The 15,881-nt window shown below is 44.0% G+C and overlaps 2 protein-coding genes across 13 annotated transcripts in view; one reads left to right on the forward strand and one right to left on the reverse strand.

The window, feature by feature from the left end:
• Positions 1 to 4,602, reverse strand: part of SLC11A2 (solute carrier family 11 member 2) — a 63,935-nt gene extending 59,333 nt beyond the window's left edge. Inside the window, exon 1 of the mRNA XM_042946528.1 lies at positions 4,512 to 4,602. The gene's annotated coding sequence lies outside the window, so the exon portion shown is untranslated. The remainder of the gene's footprint in view (positions 1 to 4,511) is intronic.
• Positions 4,603 to 4,737: 135 nt separating this feature from the next.
• LETMD1 (LETM1 domain containing 1) lies at positions 4,738 to 15,176 on the forward strand. Of its 12 annotated transcripts, none has more exons than XM_042946546.1 (9): positions 4,740 to 4,899; positions 5,426 to 5,598; positions 7,422 to 7,537; positions 8,197 to 8,279; positions 9,820 to 10,006; positions 10,130 to 10,231; positions 10,336 to 10,488; positions 10,912 to 11,008; positions 14,938 to 15,176. In XM_042946546.1, exons 1-9 carry the CDS (start codon positions 4,772 to 4,774, stop codon positions 15,123 to 15,125), a joined length of 1,227 nt encoding a protein of 408 aa, XP_042802480.1. In that variant the 5' UTR covers positions 4,740 to 4,771; the 3' UTR covers positions 15,126 to 15,176. The 12 variants fall into 12 exon arrangements, with proteins under 12 accessions (XP_042802492.1, XP_042802483.1, XP_042802490.1 ...); XM_042946547.1 differs by having other exon boundaries at positions 5,447 to 5,598; XM_042946550.1 differs by lacking the exon at positions 14,938 to 15,176 and adding an exon at positions 12,295 to 14,925.
• Positions 15,177 to 15,881: the final 705 nt, after the last annotated feature.

Raw genomic sequence — 15,881 nt, forward strand, 5'->3', positions numbered from 1 at the left:
CCCAGCCTCACTTGAGTATTCCAAACATATCTCCCAATCATTTTATTATGTGAACTATCCTAGGGCTGGAATTACCTGTCTCATCTCTGATTTATTCCGAGCAACAAGAAAAATGGATGGCCTGGGGGAGAGGCTTAATAATTGTGAGATCATTGAATAAATGAACTAATCCTAATATATAATCATTTGTTTCAGCCCAGCTAGTTTCTTCTTGTTTTGTATACACACCAAATTCATATCAGCCCATCTTTGTGTCTGCTAGTACCTAATAAACAACACTTAATAAAATGTATTGCAAAATAAGGCAGTGCCTTATTTTCCCAAAGAGAAGAACTAAAAAAATAGTTTTTGGTCAACCTCATATATATGAAATAGTCAACTGTCTACTTTAAGTAGTATTAATTTAGTGAACATACACTATCTAACATTATTTAGCAACACATTTAAAATCACATACGAAATAGAGATAATGCTTTTTCCCTCGAACTTTATAATACAATTTCATTCAAATTATCAGTGCTTTCATCATCATGCAAGCCAATTTTATCATCAGCTGGCCCAATTTACAGATCACACCATCCTCACATATATCCAAATTATTTGAGGACAGTTGGTTTTTTTAAATTCATGCTATGCTTATATATTCCTGATATCCACAATATAACCTTTCTGCTTTTTAATTTTTTTTTAACATTCATTTATTTTTGAGAGACAGAGTGAGAGCTGGGGAGGGGCAGAGAGAGAAAGAGAGAGACAAATCTGAAGCAGGCTCCAGGCTCTGAGCTGTCAGCACAGAGCCCGACATGGGGCTCGAACCCACAACTGCGAGATCATGACCTGAGCTGAAGTCGGACGCTCAACCGACTGAGCCACCCAGGTGCCCCGCTGCTGCTTTTTAAAAGGCTTACTCCGGGGCGCCTGGGTGGCTCAGTCGGTTAAGCGTCCGACTTCAGCTCAGGTCATGATCTCGTGATCTGTGGGTTTGAGCCCCGCGTCGGGCTCTGTGCTGACAGCTCAGAGCCTGGAGCCTGTTTCAGATTCTATGTCTCCCTCTTCCTCTGACCCTCCCCTGTTCATGCTCTTTCTCTCTCTGTCTCAAAAATAAATAAATGTTAAAAAAAAAAATTAAAAAAATAAAAGGCTTACTCCAACAAGATCTAACACTTGAAACTGTGAGGTCCTAAAGCCAGAATAATTCCTTAAATCTGTGTTAACGTTTTTCGCCTCCCTTTTAAGTAATTCCATACGGTGATCTCTGTAAGCTTGGAGAACCAGCATCGACTAAGGTCATTTCAGGCTGCATCTTCCCCAAACAGTATTTTGATTCAAAACGAAATATATAAAACAGGCACTGCGGGCTATAAGAGACTTCGTAAGAACACAAGATATAAGGCAACTTCTTTCCCGCAAAATTATTTTCAGAATAAAATAAAAAAATAAATAATAAATAAAACACTACCTTATATTCAGGTATATAAAATACTTATTCATGTAACAAATATTTAATGAGCATGTCTTGTGTCCCAGGCACTGTGCGAGGGACTATAAATACAGTGAGCTTAGAATTCCATGGAATTCATGAAATGTATAATGCCACAGCTGATTAATTATGATCATTTTAAGTACTATTAAGGACAAGTATACCTAGCTACAAGATAGATGAGTGACAGAGGAACCTAAATCTGTGGGATTAAAAAACAGTTTTCTCCAACAGTGCTGTTTATGTACAGTGCAGTAATTCACGTGCCCAGTCTGGGTTCAAATCCTGACTCAGATCTTGAGCAGGTTACTTAACCTCCCTTTCCTCATTTATAAAGTGGAGCTGGGGCGCCTGCGTGGCTGAGTCGGTTGAGCATCCGACTTCGGCTCAGGTCAAGATCTCACAATTCCGTGGGTTCCAGCCCGGCGTCGGGCTCTGTGCCGACAGCTCAGAGTCTGGAGCCCGCTTCCGATTCTGTGTCCCTCTTGTGTTCTGCCCCTCCCCCGCTCACTCTGTCACTCTCTCTCTCTCTCAAGAATAAATAAACACGAAAAAGAAAATAATAAATAAATAATAAAGTGGGGTTAATAACAGTATCTACCTCATGAAGTTATACTGAGGATTAAATGACATAATACACAGAAAGCATCAAGAACAATGCTGGCACATGGCAGTTGCTTAATAAACGCTAGCTATTATTACCATTTCAGCTGGAACTTGAAAGACAAACTGGGAGGGAGGGAAGACACTCCAAGCAAAGAGCAACATGCAAAAGCCCAGAGCATAAGGTTGCTTGGCCTAAAGTAGAACCGAAAGGCCAACGTTTCTTAGCATAGAAAGCTAAGGGGTTGAAAATATACGATGCGGCATGAGAGGAGGCTGGGAAGACAGGATGAAGTCAATAATGCAAAGCCTTGTAGGCCGGGTCAAGGAGTCTGAACTTTATCCTAAGAGTCAGAGGAAACTTGAAAGGTTTTATAAAGGGGAGTGACAAGCTTAGATTTGCAATTTTCAAAGCTTTCTCTGGCTATGGAATAGAAAACTGGTTGGAAGGAGGCCAAAATAGATGAAAGGGAAACCAGTAAGGAAGCGGATTCAGTCTTCTGGATCAAAGGCGGGTGGTGGCACAGGAGAGAGGAAACTGGATGACTGAAGAAATAGTTAGAAGGCTGAACCAGCAAGACTTATGCGTGTATGTTGTGGTGAGGGGGCATGGAGGGAGAGGCACTAAATAATAAACATGTATTTGAGGAAGGAAGGAAGGACGGAAGGAGGGAAGGAAGGAAGGAAGGAAGGAAGGAAGGAAGGAAGGAAGGAGGGAAAGAATTCCTGTGTTCTTGCCATATTGTTTTACTGCTCCCTCGACTCCATCTTTCCAGGCACAATACCTGCCTATTTCCTCCACAAAAGTGTCTCTGATTGATCTTGCCCCCTTCTTTCCATGAGTGTTCTAGAATTTTAGAGCTGAATATTTTTCTTTTTTTTTAAGTAGGCTCCACACCCAGCGTGGAGCCCAACATGGGGCTTGAACTCACAACCCTGAGATCAAGACCTGTAGAGCTAAATATTCTTGAGATACATAACAGTTGAGAGAACTTAGACACTGCCTGAAGACTGAAATCATGTTTTAGTCAACTTTCTATCCTGCCCACCTCATCTACCCAACAATTGTAGAGACCATCACTTACAGAACATTTTCTGACTTCATGAGCAGTAGTCATAAACAGTCTATGTTAATACGAAACTCTCTGACCCATTAAGGGTCATATGGAGTTTTCACAACCATTTTCTTCTTGGCTTTTCACAGAACTCTTATCAAATGAGTACTCTTACAGAAGAAATAGAGCTAAAGTAACTTGTCCAAGGTCACATACACTAAAGGAAATGGCAGTGCTAAGATTTGAACCTAGATCCTGTTTACCAATAGGATGCTTTTTACTACTCTCCATGTAGGGTAAATATTCATATGTACTCAAGACAGCAAACTAACTCTGGGCAGCAGCTAAGCACCACCTCTAAGAATCCTTCCCAGTTTCAGTAATTAGTTTAACTCAAAAATATTTATTGAACACCTACTACATCCCAGGCATGGCGCCTATTGTTAGGGGTAGGGTACAGCAGTGAACAAGGCAGGAAGGTGCCTGCCCTCAGTCTAGTTCAGGGAGCCCGCCAAACAAGGAAACAAATGTATAAACAATGTAAGTGGTAAGTTGATGGAGGGAGGGAGGTGGGGGATGGGCTAGAAGGGTAAGGGGTACTAAGGAGGGCACTTGTGATGAGCACTGGATTTTGTATATAAGGCATAAATCACTGACTTCTCTTGAAACCAATATTGCACGTGCATGTTAACTACAATTTAAGTTAATGTGTATATATATACATTATACATTATACATATGTATATAATGTATATATGAATGTATACATGTATAACACATATGTATATATGTATAACACGTACGTTTACATGTATAATACATTATATGTAACACATGTACGCATATATGTATAATACATGTATAATGTATTACATTATATATATACACATATACATACACACACAAGGTGATTGAAGAAAATGTGTACCCTTTTTGTTGGCATTACTTTGGATAAAGTGGACAGAGGAAGCGTCTCGGAAAAGTGACACTTCAGACCCGATCTTGGTCTTCAGGAGGCTTTTAAGGAAAGATACCTTCCCACAAACCTAGTTTGGAAAAAGCTGGCTAAAGTAAAAAGGTATTTAGTGCGCACAGGGGCCGCTCCCTCATCGCCTCGACTGACACTGGACAGTTCCCGGCCGCCGCCACTAGAGGGCGCCTCGGGCCCCAGCCCCCAGGAGGCGCCTTGGCCCCAGTCACTGCCACCGTGACACCTGGTACCGTCCCCGCCCCCCCAACCCCCCTCCACCGCCTCAAGGCCCCGAAGTCCGGAGTAAGGACAGAGGGCAAGGGAGGCGCTAGGAAGCCCTAGTGAATCGCGAGGGGTCAGCAGGTCCTCAGAGAGAGGACGTCCTCAAGATCGCAAAACCAACCACTGCCGTAAGTCCTCATTCCCTTCGGGACAACCCGCTTCCGGCGCTTTTAAACAAGGAAATACTGGCTGCATCCAATCCTGCTCCTTCTTTCGCCACCTAGTTAGCATCGGTTCCTCGCCAGGGGAGCCTCAGACAGGCCGTCTATGGACACCAATCAGCGCTCAGGAAAGACGCATGCGTTCTGGAACGAACGTGACGTACAGTGAACTTTGACCTAAAGACGACCTCTTTCCTTCTCTCCCGCCCTCGCTGTGAAGATGGCGCTCTCCAGGGTGTGCTGGGCTCGGGCTGGTCTGTGGGGTTCGGCGGTCACCCCCGGACCTTATGTCACCCGGAAGCTGCAACTTGCTCGCCCTCGCGCTGGCCTGGCCTGGGGGGCCCCTCGGTGAGGGACGTGGGAGAAAGGAAAGCGTTTCTGATGTTCAGGCCCTTCCAGTCTCTCAACCTTGTTTGCATGGCTTTTCTTAATTCTTAGCGTTACACGGCCTAGCCCCGGGTTTTTATTCTGCTCAGAATTCGCACCCCGATCCCTACTAGTCATATGGCTTCCTGACCCGCTTCAACTTTCAGGGCTCCATATTGTCCGAATCCCCCACGTATTCCGAGCTTTCAGCCTCCCTTTTTCTACTCCAGCTTTACGGCTGCTTGTCTGGATCCCATCTCTCTGGCCTTAGCCTGCTGTTCAAATGGTCCCTCAGGCCTTACGCTCCCTGCAGACTCATACCCACACCCAACATTCCTTCCCGTCTGATCTTTCATCTGCCCGATCTGTTTTTCTTTTCTGATCGCTTATCTCTTCCTGAGCCCAAGATCTTCCTTGGATTTCAGAAGTTTCAGGCCTTAGCATACATTCCCTGAGACCTGGTGTTTTACATTAGTGTGAACGGACTCCAGGACTGATGCCCAGATAGTCTCTTTGATCTTCCTTGTAGGTCTTCAAACCTCCACCTTTCTCCAAAGGCAGATGTGAAGAGCTTGATTTCTTATGTGGTGACCAAGACCAAAGTGATTAATGGGAAATACCATCGTTTCTTGGGTCGTCATTTCCCCCGCTTCTATGTCCTGTACACAATCTTCATGAAAGGTAAAACCAAAACAGAAATCCCTTGAATCAGTTCATGAGCAATGTTAAAGAGTTAGAATGAGTAAGAGTGTTTGCATGTTCTGCTATGTGATATGAGCTGGGGGGGTGGTTTCTGTGTCATAAATGCTTGAGCGTGAAACGAATTCTTTTAAGTTAGCACTTCTGGAGAATGTTTCTAGAAAAGTATTATGACAACAACTTCTGAGAGCATCCGGAGGGAGATGCCTATAGGTATTTTTGCACTTTTCTTAACCATACGCAGCTGCCTATTATGGAAATTCTTTGACATGCACCAGGCCAGACGTCTATGGCTGCACAGACCTGCCCTGTGATTTATCAGTGGACTTGGCCCATAAGCAGATGTGGTTTAATGGTTATCACAAATCTATAGGTAGCGTATTGTGGAAATTGCACTACATATACTTGTTTTCTGGATGTTTTCATTAAAATCAAAGCTGAGCTAGTTACTAAGAGATGGTATAATGATACATGTCCACTCTGGTGCCAGACTGCCTGTGTTCAAATCCTAGCTTGTCACTGACTATGTGATTGGACTAGTTACTTAACCTCTCTGTTCCTTGTTTTTTTCATCTGTAAAATACAGCAAATAATAATAGAACCTACCTATTGACCCACATGGTTGTGAAGATTAAATACATCAATATTTGTAAAGTACTCATGGCCTGATCATAGTATGTGCTCAATAAATGTACCTCTATTATTATACTCTGTACTTTTATCATAACACCAATTACAACAAAGTACCATGTTGTCAGCTGTGGATATTATCATGATTATTACTAGCTTCATGGAAAATCTAAAGTAGAAATAGAATGGCTACTTTCTCTGCTCCCGGTTTATAGCTATGATTAAATGAGAAAAAGGTCCGAAAAAATATTTTGGTTGGTTTGTTTTTAGGCTTTTGATTGTGTAAAGTTTTAAATGTACACAAAAGTAGAGAGAATAATGTAATGAATTTCCATATACTCAGTCTCACTTCAACAGCTACCAACTCATGGCTGCCGGTCTTACTTCATTTATACACTTGCCTTCTCCTGTATAATTTTGAAGCCAACCTACACATTATATCATTTCGTTCATAAATATGAAAGCATTTTTAAGAACTAAAGCCCTAGATAAAATGTAAGAATAATCATCGAATGAAGAAAAAAATTGAACCATAGAAATCTGTTGAATTATACTATTTCTAAAAGTGTTCTAGAAAGAAGATAAGTTAATATCTGGTTGGGGAAAAGATAAGGTTAATTGAGCAAGACTTCCTGAAGTTAGGGAGCTTTTGAATTTTTTTTTATTTCTAAATGTTTATCTCTTTTAAGAGAGAGAGAGGGTGCACACGCGTACAGCAGGTGAAGGGCAGAGAGAGACAGGGAGAGACAACCCCAAGCAGGCTCCACCCTGTCAGTGCAGAGCCTGATGCGAGGCTCAAGCCCATAAGCCGTGAGATCACGGCCTGAGCTGAGATCAAGAGTCGGACGCTCAACTGACAAAGCCACCCAGCACCCCTTGAATTTTCATTTTAAGGAGGGAGCAGGCAATGAACCAGAAGAGGGAGACCATTCTATAGTAGATCACAGAAGGCCGGCTTGGCTGGGAGATAGGTGTTGTGTTGCGGGGGAAAAGAATGAGAAAAGAGATACAAGTTGGCCTCACAAGAGTTTTAAGTGTCCTAGTTTAGAGCTCTGATTTAGAGTAATTTTGGGGAGCGACAAGTACGTGCATTGGGGTTAGACATGGAGTAGGGACCTGTGGTAAGATTCACACTGGGATAACATTACACTCTGTCCTCTACTTTAATGAGGCAGGATTGCAGATGTTTTGGGCTGATGCCAAAAAGGCTAGAAGAATAAAGACATATATGTGGAAGCACAATGTAAAGTTTCATCAACTTTCATACCGGGAGATGGAGCATTTGAGACAGGTATGGGCCAGGGGCAGATACCCAGAAGTTCATGGTGAGGTAATTAAAGTTAACTAAGATCTCAAGTGTTTTTTGTTTTGTTTTTTTTTTTTCCTTTCCTATCTTGTTCACCACTGATCATCCTTTCCCCTCTGCTGTGAGATCAAAGTATCGAACTAAGTAAGAACATCGGGTTATTGGTCAGAATTGGGTTTATTCGGAGTTGTAGCCCTCTGTAACAGAGCTCCATAGAGATTCTGGCATCCTTGCTGAATGAAAGTTGTGGACACTAAAATCGAGTTCATTTCTGATACATAAAAATCTGCAAGGATCCCAAAGGCAGCAGGAAAGTAGTATTTGGTAGTGACTTGATGGTGTTCACTTTGGTGGTGACTTTGAAACTGAGAGCGAGAACCTGGGACCCATTTGGCACATCAGGAAGAATTTGTTGAGAGATTTGGTATAATGTCAGGCCCTGTACTAGACATTATTTGGGATACAAAAATGAACAAATCAGGGCTTCTGTCCTCAAGGAATTTACCAACTAGAGGTAGATAGAAATAAGCTTGATCCTTCTCTGGGCTGTAATAGAAATTTACTGCACAGTGTTGGGGAGGGATTGTCCATTGTATTAAGAACTTACTTGGGTTAAAACTGCGTCTGTGTTTATTTCTGCTTAGTTCCGCCGAGACGTCACCAAGTGTCTTTTCCTAGGTATTATTTCCATTCCACCCTTTGCCAACTACCTGGTCTTCTTGCTAATGTGAGTACAGACTTCTATCTTCCCAGCGTATTGAAGATATATAGATTTTTTTTTAATTCAAAATTATTTTAAGAAGAACTTTCCATTTCAGAAATAGGCAGAGATTATCACATTTCCTGCTCCAGTCTTCTAATTAGCCACACTTGGTAACACTTGGATTACTGGGTTAGCTGTAGGTGTAGGTAGCGTAGACTTTTCCTGCCTCTCAGCTGCCTCTGTGTGTTGTGAAATAAGATTATGACCTTTTCCATCATCCCTAGAGGCAGCAACCCACTCCCTGAGAGGCTTAGCAATTTGGGACAGTTTTTTTAGGAGAGAAACGCATTTCATATCCTGATCACATAAATCTTTACTTTGTATCCAAACACGACACTTTTGATGATTGATTGATTGATTGATTGATTGATTTTTTAAGTTTATTTATCTTGAGAGAGAGGAGAGAGAGAATCTCAAGCTGGCTCTGCACTGTCAGCACAGAGCCCAGTGCAGGGCTAGAACTCACAAACCGTGAGCCGTGTGACCTGAGCCGAAGTCAAGAGTTGGATGCTTAATCGACTGAGCTACCCAGACCCCCCCCCCCCCAAAGATGACACTTTTAAACTTTGATCTTGTGTGTTTTAGTTATCTGTTGCTACATAACAAACAACCTCAAAGCTTAATAGCTTTTCATGGTTTCGTGGGTCAGGAAATTGGGCAGGGTTCAGGTGTGTGACTGATTTTTCTCTTCCGTGTGATGTTGACAGAAGTCTCTCAGTGATATTTAGCTGATGAATGGACTGGTCTGGATGATCTAAGATCACTCTTATGTCTGGTGCCTTAGCAGGGATGGCCGGAAGGCTGGGACTGTCAGAGTGCCTATATGTGGCCTCTTTAATATGGTGGCCTCAGAGTAATAGGACTTCTTACATGGCAGGCAGCTCAGGGCTCCAAGGGTGAGTGTTTCAGCAAATAAGAATCCGGGTGGCCTTTTATAACTTAGCCTTGGAAGTCACAAAGACTCACTTCTGCTCTGCTTTATTGGTTGAATTAGTCACCCAGATTTAAAAGTAAGGGGGACATAGACCTTCCTCCTCAATGAGAGTGTTGCCAGAGAATTTGTGGCCGTGCTTTAAAACCACCACACATGCGGAAAATGAATTAAAAAACAAATTTGACTTTCACATTTTGTATACACATACGGACTGTGCAACAGCTTGAGGTTGTCACCATCACATATAATGACCAGCTCTGTCTGCATCTGTCTCCCGGTCTGTCCAGCATATGTTCTTCAGATGCTTTGGTTCAAAAGGAGTCATTTTATCCAATTACTGCATGCGAGGCTATTCCACCACTGCTTGCTTTCACAAACCTCAGTAATGTTGCTTGAAATTGTGCTTCCGTGTCTCTTAAACCTTGGTCTGAGACTTATTTACAGAACAGTGAGGTAGGGAGTAATGTCTCCATTTCTTCTTCCTAGTATTCATATCTGCCAAATGCTTTCTTAGATCGCTTTGAAGATGCTGGTTTCAGCAAGTGACATTGTGATTCCTTTTCCTTTCAGGTACCTGTTTCCTAGGCAGCTACTGATCCAACATTTCTGGACCCCAAAGCAACAAATTGATTTCTTAGATATCTATCATGCTCTCCGGAAGCAGTCCCACCCAGAAATCCTTGGCTATTTAGAAAGGGTTATCCCTCTCGTTTCTGATGCAGGACTCCGGTGGCATATGACAGAGCTGTGCACCAAGGTATTCCTCTAGCTAACCCTTCCTGCAAACTAGGACTCTTGTTAGATCCAGTTTGCACTAAAACTAGGAAAGAGAGCCAGTCAGGAGCTTCCTAACCTCTACCAATCTCTTGGCTCTCCCAAGATACAGCATGGTACCCACCCAGCAATACATGATATCCTGGCTCTGAGAGAGTGTTTCTCTAACCATCCTCTGGGCATGAACCAACTCCATGCTTTGCAAATGGTGAGCACTTCGAGGCTTTCTCTGTTCCGCAGCCTCGCCTTGCCTCAGGTTCTGTGTATGGTAATGCCGTGCTGACTTTCTCCTCCTGTGTCGTTGCGTTACAGAAAGCCTTGAGTCGAGCCATGCTTCTCACACCTTATCTGCCTTCTTTCTTGTTGAGACACCGTTTAAAGACTCATACCACTGTAATTCACCAACTGGACAAAGCTTTGGCAAAGCTGGGGATTGGCCACTTGACCCCTCAGGAAGTGAAATCGGTAAGAATTTGATGGCAATATCAACCCTCAATCCTTGGTGGGCTTTTGAGCTCACAGGACTGGGAGCTTACAGAGACCTCCACCATGTTTTGGTTGTTAGAACAAAGCCCAAACTCTTTATTCTTTCACTTCGTTTCTGTGTCTTTTTTTCTCAGTGAACTCATGGGAGGGAATTGCCCAGAGTAGTTTTGGCTTATGGCCTTTCAAAAACCAGGGACACTGTTCTTTAGACCTACTATTTTTGGTTATATAGTCCTCTTTGCTTGTCTTCTTGTCCATAGTTCAGATTGCCACAGAGAAAGGTTTCTTGTGGGGATGAGATTGGAACTTACTTAGAGGTTTTGAATTATTAGTGGGTTTACAGTTCATGGCCATACTTACTATGTGATTATTGAGGACTGTTTCTCTTCTGGGTGATAATAGGCTTGTTATCTTCGTGGCCTGAATTCTACCCATATCGCTGAAGAGAGGTGTCGAACTTGGCTGGGAGAATGGCTACAGATTTCCTGCAGCCTGAAAGGTAAGACCCATCCCTGTGATTATGCCACTCAAATTCAAATAATTTTTATATTTTATTCTGAGATTACTTTGGAGTTGATGAGTGAGTACTGTGAGACCCTTATCCTGTGTATAAACTCATTTGCCTACAGGGGCTAAGCAGGTAGTGAAGTAGACTGTGCAAGACAAGAGGCAGTAGCGGGGACTTGGGGGAACCAAGACTACGTGCATGCCAGTCTGAAGCAGTTTCTCAGCCTCAGCACTACAGATGCTTCGTCCTGGGGGCTACCATGTGCATTAGAGGGTATCTAGCAGTATCCCTGCCCTCTACACACTAGATGTCAGTAGCGCCCTCCACCCCAGTTCTGATCATCAAAAACGTCTCCCAACATTGGTGGATGTCCTGTGGGGGAAGGGGGAATAGAATTATCCCGGGTGAGAAGCGCCAGTCTAAAGGCATTCAAACTCAAAACAGAAACACTTGGAGCACCTGGCTGGCTCAGTCGGTAGAGCATACAACTCTTGATCTCAGGGTTGTGAGTTCGAGCTCCACGTTGGGTGTAGAGATGACTTAAAAATAAATCTTGGGGCACCTGGGTGGCTCAGTCGGTTAGGCGTCCGACTTTGGCTCAGGTCACGATCTCACGGTTTGTGAGTTCAAGCCCCGCGTCGGGCTCTGTGCTGACAGCTCAGAGCCTGGAGCCTGTTTCGGATTCTGTGTCTCCCTCTCTCTCTGCCTCTCCCCTGCTCACACTCTGTCTCTGTCTCTCTCAAAAATAAAACGTTTTTTTTTAAGTTTAAAATAAAAACAAATCTTTAAAAAAAAACCCCACAAAATCAAAAACAACTGGCTAAATAAAAAGTATCTGAGGGTGGGTATTAGGCCTGTGAGTCACTTATTGGAACCTTTGGCTGGGCTTTGATGTTTTCTAAGCCTGTGAATAGCAGGGTAGGCCTACTAATCTCCTTGGAGCCAAGAAATGTTTCCAGAGCACCAGCTTCTAGCAGAAGAATCCCAAGGGTGACAATAGTTAGTGTTCACTACCATTAGCATCTCTGAGTTTTCTCCCACCAGCACATGAGAGGCAAGAAGTGAGGATGAGGAGAAAGGAATACCTGGTGGAAGGAAAGGACAGCATATGTGGCAGGGACTGGGGTGAAGCAGGGGACCTTCAAGAACAGTAGCCTCTCGATGTCACACCTCCCTGCACTTGGCTTCCCGACTCCAGGATCAAGCCCTGCCCCCTCCCCCCCCCCCCCCAGGTGACTGTTCCCTGGCCAAACCATTAACATTGATGGTGTTTTCAGAAGCTGAGCTGTCCCTCTTGCTACACAACGTGGTCCTGCTTTCCATCAACTACACCGGCTCAAGGCGCTGAATGAACGTGGAGCGGGTGGCATCATCCTGCAGTCACACAGTACGGCAGCGTGGTACCAAACAGCACTGGCCGGCAAAGCATCTGTGTGCCCTGGCGGGGGTGTGCGGGAGGCAGAGGAGCAGGTGCCCGCGGGCTTCCCAGCGTGGTACCCTCGAGGGAGGGAGCTGGAACCGAAACAGACCCTCTTACCAGAAGTGTCATCCCAACTTCCTCACCATCAGCCAGAGCCGGCAGCAGCCTCCGTACTGGGCTTTAATTGTGACGTTTTGAGTTCAGATCCTAGGAAGTGAGCTTTTGCCCCAGGTGGGGCAAGTCCTAGCAGCCTCGGACTTAACCACTGCCACATTCTTTACAGCTGGGTTTTTGTTAGTTTCCGGCTGGGGAGGGGGGCAGCCCTGTTGAAACTGGAGCATTTACATCTGTGCGTGTCCTTTGATGCTGCCCTCAATCCTTTTTGTGACCAAAAATAGGCTTTTTATTTTTATTTTTATTTTTGGTCCCCTCACTGGGTTAACCACTCCCTTTCCAAGTCCATGAAACATTTTTTTTTTTTTAAAGCAAATAGTTATTCATATATGGGAACATTCTGATGGCAACGATGCAAGGAAATACAAGTGCCACTTGACCCTTTCCGTGTTTATAGCCTTCACCCCACCCTTGTCTTAATTTCCGGGCTGTGGTGCAGCCTCCACAGATCTTAAACTCTGCTACCTCCGCTGAGTTGCGGCAGTCCGGCTGTAACTGCCAGTGGCCGCCTTTGGGCCCTGGATTAAGCCTCCAAGGCACTAACGACCACCCTGCTTGGGAGCCCAGGAGCGGGTCTGCGTCGAGAGTACGTTGGGTTTAGCTTTTGTCCCTGTACACTAGTGACGTGTAATAACTTATTGTTAAATGCATGAAGCACTGTTTTAAAGCCAAGTAAAGACTGCCTGAAACCAGTTGCTGGAAGTGACTTCTGCATACTCGGATGATTTTGCTAAAACTCCTTTGACAAGACGGACGTAACCTAACTAATGGAGACGAAGTCGGTTGGGATAGAAGCTTCTGATGGGATGGAAGTTCTGAGGGAACGGATTTGACACTGATCCTCTGCTCGATTTTAACGCGATAACCAGGAACAGAGAATTTTATATATATTATAGATACATACATAATCTGTAAAAGTTATATATATATGATTGTAAAGAAAACAGGATTAGCAGATGAGCCCCCAGGATACGGACTATAGACAGGGAAAAGCTTCAACAGGGGAGCATCAGGCGTGCTCCAGCTTGGGTGCATAAGGGCATACGATGCACGTCAAGTTCTTGACGCTCCAAAGAGAATGTTCTGTTTTTCCATCGTAAAACATTTCTGTTGTTAACATTAATATCTAACTGACCTAATTGGTTTTATATACAACGCTGGAGAAGCACCCTTTGTCTAACAAGTAACTAAGTTGTGGCCTGCCAGGATAAAGAATAACACACCATTCTTTTGAATATTTCTTTAATATTACATTTAAATATTCTCTTTAAATACAGCATTATCACAATGTAAAGGACCTAAAAGGCAAAAAAAAAAAAAAAAAAAAAAATTGTTTTCAAAGAACCAGACAAGCTTTGGATTCACATTGAAAATACTACCTGTGTACAGTATATGAGAAAGGAAACTGGAAAATCTTAAGAGTTGCAGTAATAAGAGATTTCTTTTACCTAGGCCTAGACTGAGTGGGACTGAAGCCGTACGGTCCTGTGATCAGAGGCCTAGGCTTAGCTTTTCTAGCAACCATGAGCGAGAACTGTGTCCAGCTCAGGTAGCACCAGAAACGAGATGGACTAGGTTGTAGAAAAGGCCCTTTGCTTAACAAGACAGTTAATGCTCAGTGTTAATATTTCAGCATTTAAAAACTTGGGATCGGCGGGAGTCAGAAGTGTTGTTCCTGGAGGGACGGACTTGGATTAAGAAACTAGTTTTTCAGAAAAATCAAATCTCTTGGGGGCTGGCAATGAGTTTAATAATGAGATTCCAATTCTTGGCTTGACCCCAAAGGCTAAAGGGTCTCTTACCAAGCAGGTGGAATCCACTTCCAAAGGTGAGGCTGGAGCCTTCCTAAGGAGGGAATGTTTAGAGCCCACGCTCCCCTCCCGATATAAGCTTTCAGGAAGAAAGTCAGTTTGCAGTTTAAGCTTCAGCCTTGTATTCAAGGGGATGGCCGATCGTGGGGGAGTGTGGCTTGGCTTGGGATAGTGTCTACACCTCGGGTGCTTAAGACTCTCTTGTTTTGTGAGGCTAGAGGATGGGGAGGGACAAGGTCTTGTACTGAAGAACTCCCCTCCAAATGTAAAACCAAGCAAAACCAGGAATGAACTGGAGAGGCAGACTGGGTTAAAAGACGTATCTGTTTAAGTACAAGGCCTCACAGGCTCAGTTTAGAGATTTTCTAGGTGAAATGTTGCTGTGACATACATAAAGAGTGCGTTCACGTCCCACAAGAAAAGGCTTTGTGAGCAAGGTAAGTAGGAAGAGTTCTCTCCCCACCAAAAGCAAACAGTTTTCCACTTGTTCTTTCTTGGTCAATAAACCATACCAGAAGTGAAGTGTGATGTAAAGGATGCTAGTGGAGAGTGTTTTTTGCTCCCTACTGACTCCATTTTAAAATGGACGCAAAGAGAACTAATAAGAATTCAGCGGTGTTTAGCAGAGCGCATCCTAGAACATGAGCTGGACATAAGAAGAACGGGAACCGTGTCCCCCCATGGAGGTAAGACCCGAATTTGAGTCCCACTCTATAGATCTCAAAAGTAACAGTCAGAAGTTGAACTCTTTGGAACCTGGGAGCTGTGTGTAGCAATTAAGAATTCGTTTGGCTTCCAATTTTTATGTATCAAGTTAGAGGGATCCAATAAACACTTGCAGTTGTCAGGGTGGGGGGGCTGGAATAGCAAAACTCTCTTAACCCTGTATATCCAAGGACCACAAGGGTAGTACAGAAAGAAAAGGACAAAAACTAGTTGGTGACTTTAGATTGCCATGTCCTGCATTCCTTTAAAGCTCAAACCTCCCAGAGCGGGGTGGGGGGACCGTGGGTGAAAAAGCAAGCATGGCACAGATCAAGTCCACTTCTTTGCAGACAGCAGCCTTTTCCTGCTGCCTCTTTCGGACACAGGCAATGCTCCATATATGCCTCCTGTGGGACGTGTGAGCCCCGGCCTGAAGCTGCCTGACGGAGCCGGCATTACACAGGCACAAGCCTCAGGCTCTTTAGGCCACATCCCCAGCCAATCTAGCTTTTTCTTCAAGGGAAAAAGAAAGGGGGGTGGGGGAGACAAATAGGCAAGTTTAACTCTAGTACCTAAGAACATGTGAAAGAAAGAATTCAAGTTACAGACCAGGAATCCCCAGTGTGGGGAACAGGTCGGAGGACACCAAACGTGTCAAATATTAACTTATTTACCAAACGGGGGGCCAGGGAAGGCAGGTTAAGTTTTTCTAAATTCTGGAGGTTTTCTACAGAAGCAGAGACCCTTCTACCCG

Source organism: Panthera leo, chromosome B4 (assembly GCF_018350215.1).
Source record: "Panthera leo isolate Ple1 chromosome B4, P.leo_Ple1_pat1.1, whole genome shotgun sequence".
NCBI lineage: Eukaryota > Metazoa > Chordata > Mammalia > Carnivora > Felidae > Panthera > Panthera leo.

Bases quoted from the DNA above. Each gene is read 5' to 3' on its own strand.
- LETMD1 (XM_042946546.1), top strand. From the start codon at position 4,772: ATGGCGCTCTCCAGGGTGTGCTGGGCTCGGGCTGGTCTGTGGGGTTCG. The intron at 5,599-7,421 runs GTAAAACCAAAA...TTAATGAGGCAG, and splicing joins GTACACAATCTTCATGAAAG to GATTGCAGATGTTTTGGGCT. The intron at 10,489-10,911 runs GTAAGAATTTGA...GGGTGATAATAG, and splicing joins CCCCTCAGGAAGTGAAATCG to GCTTGTTATCTTCGTGGCCT.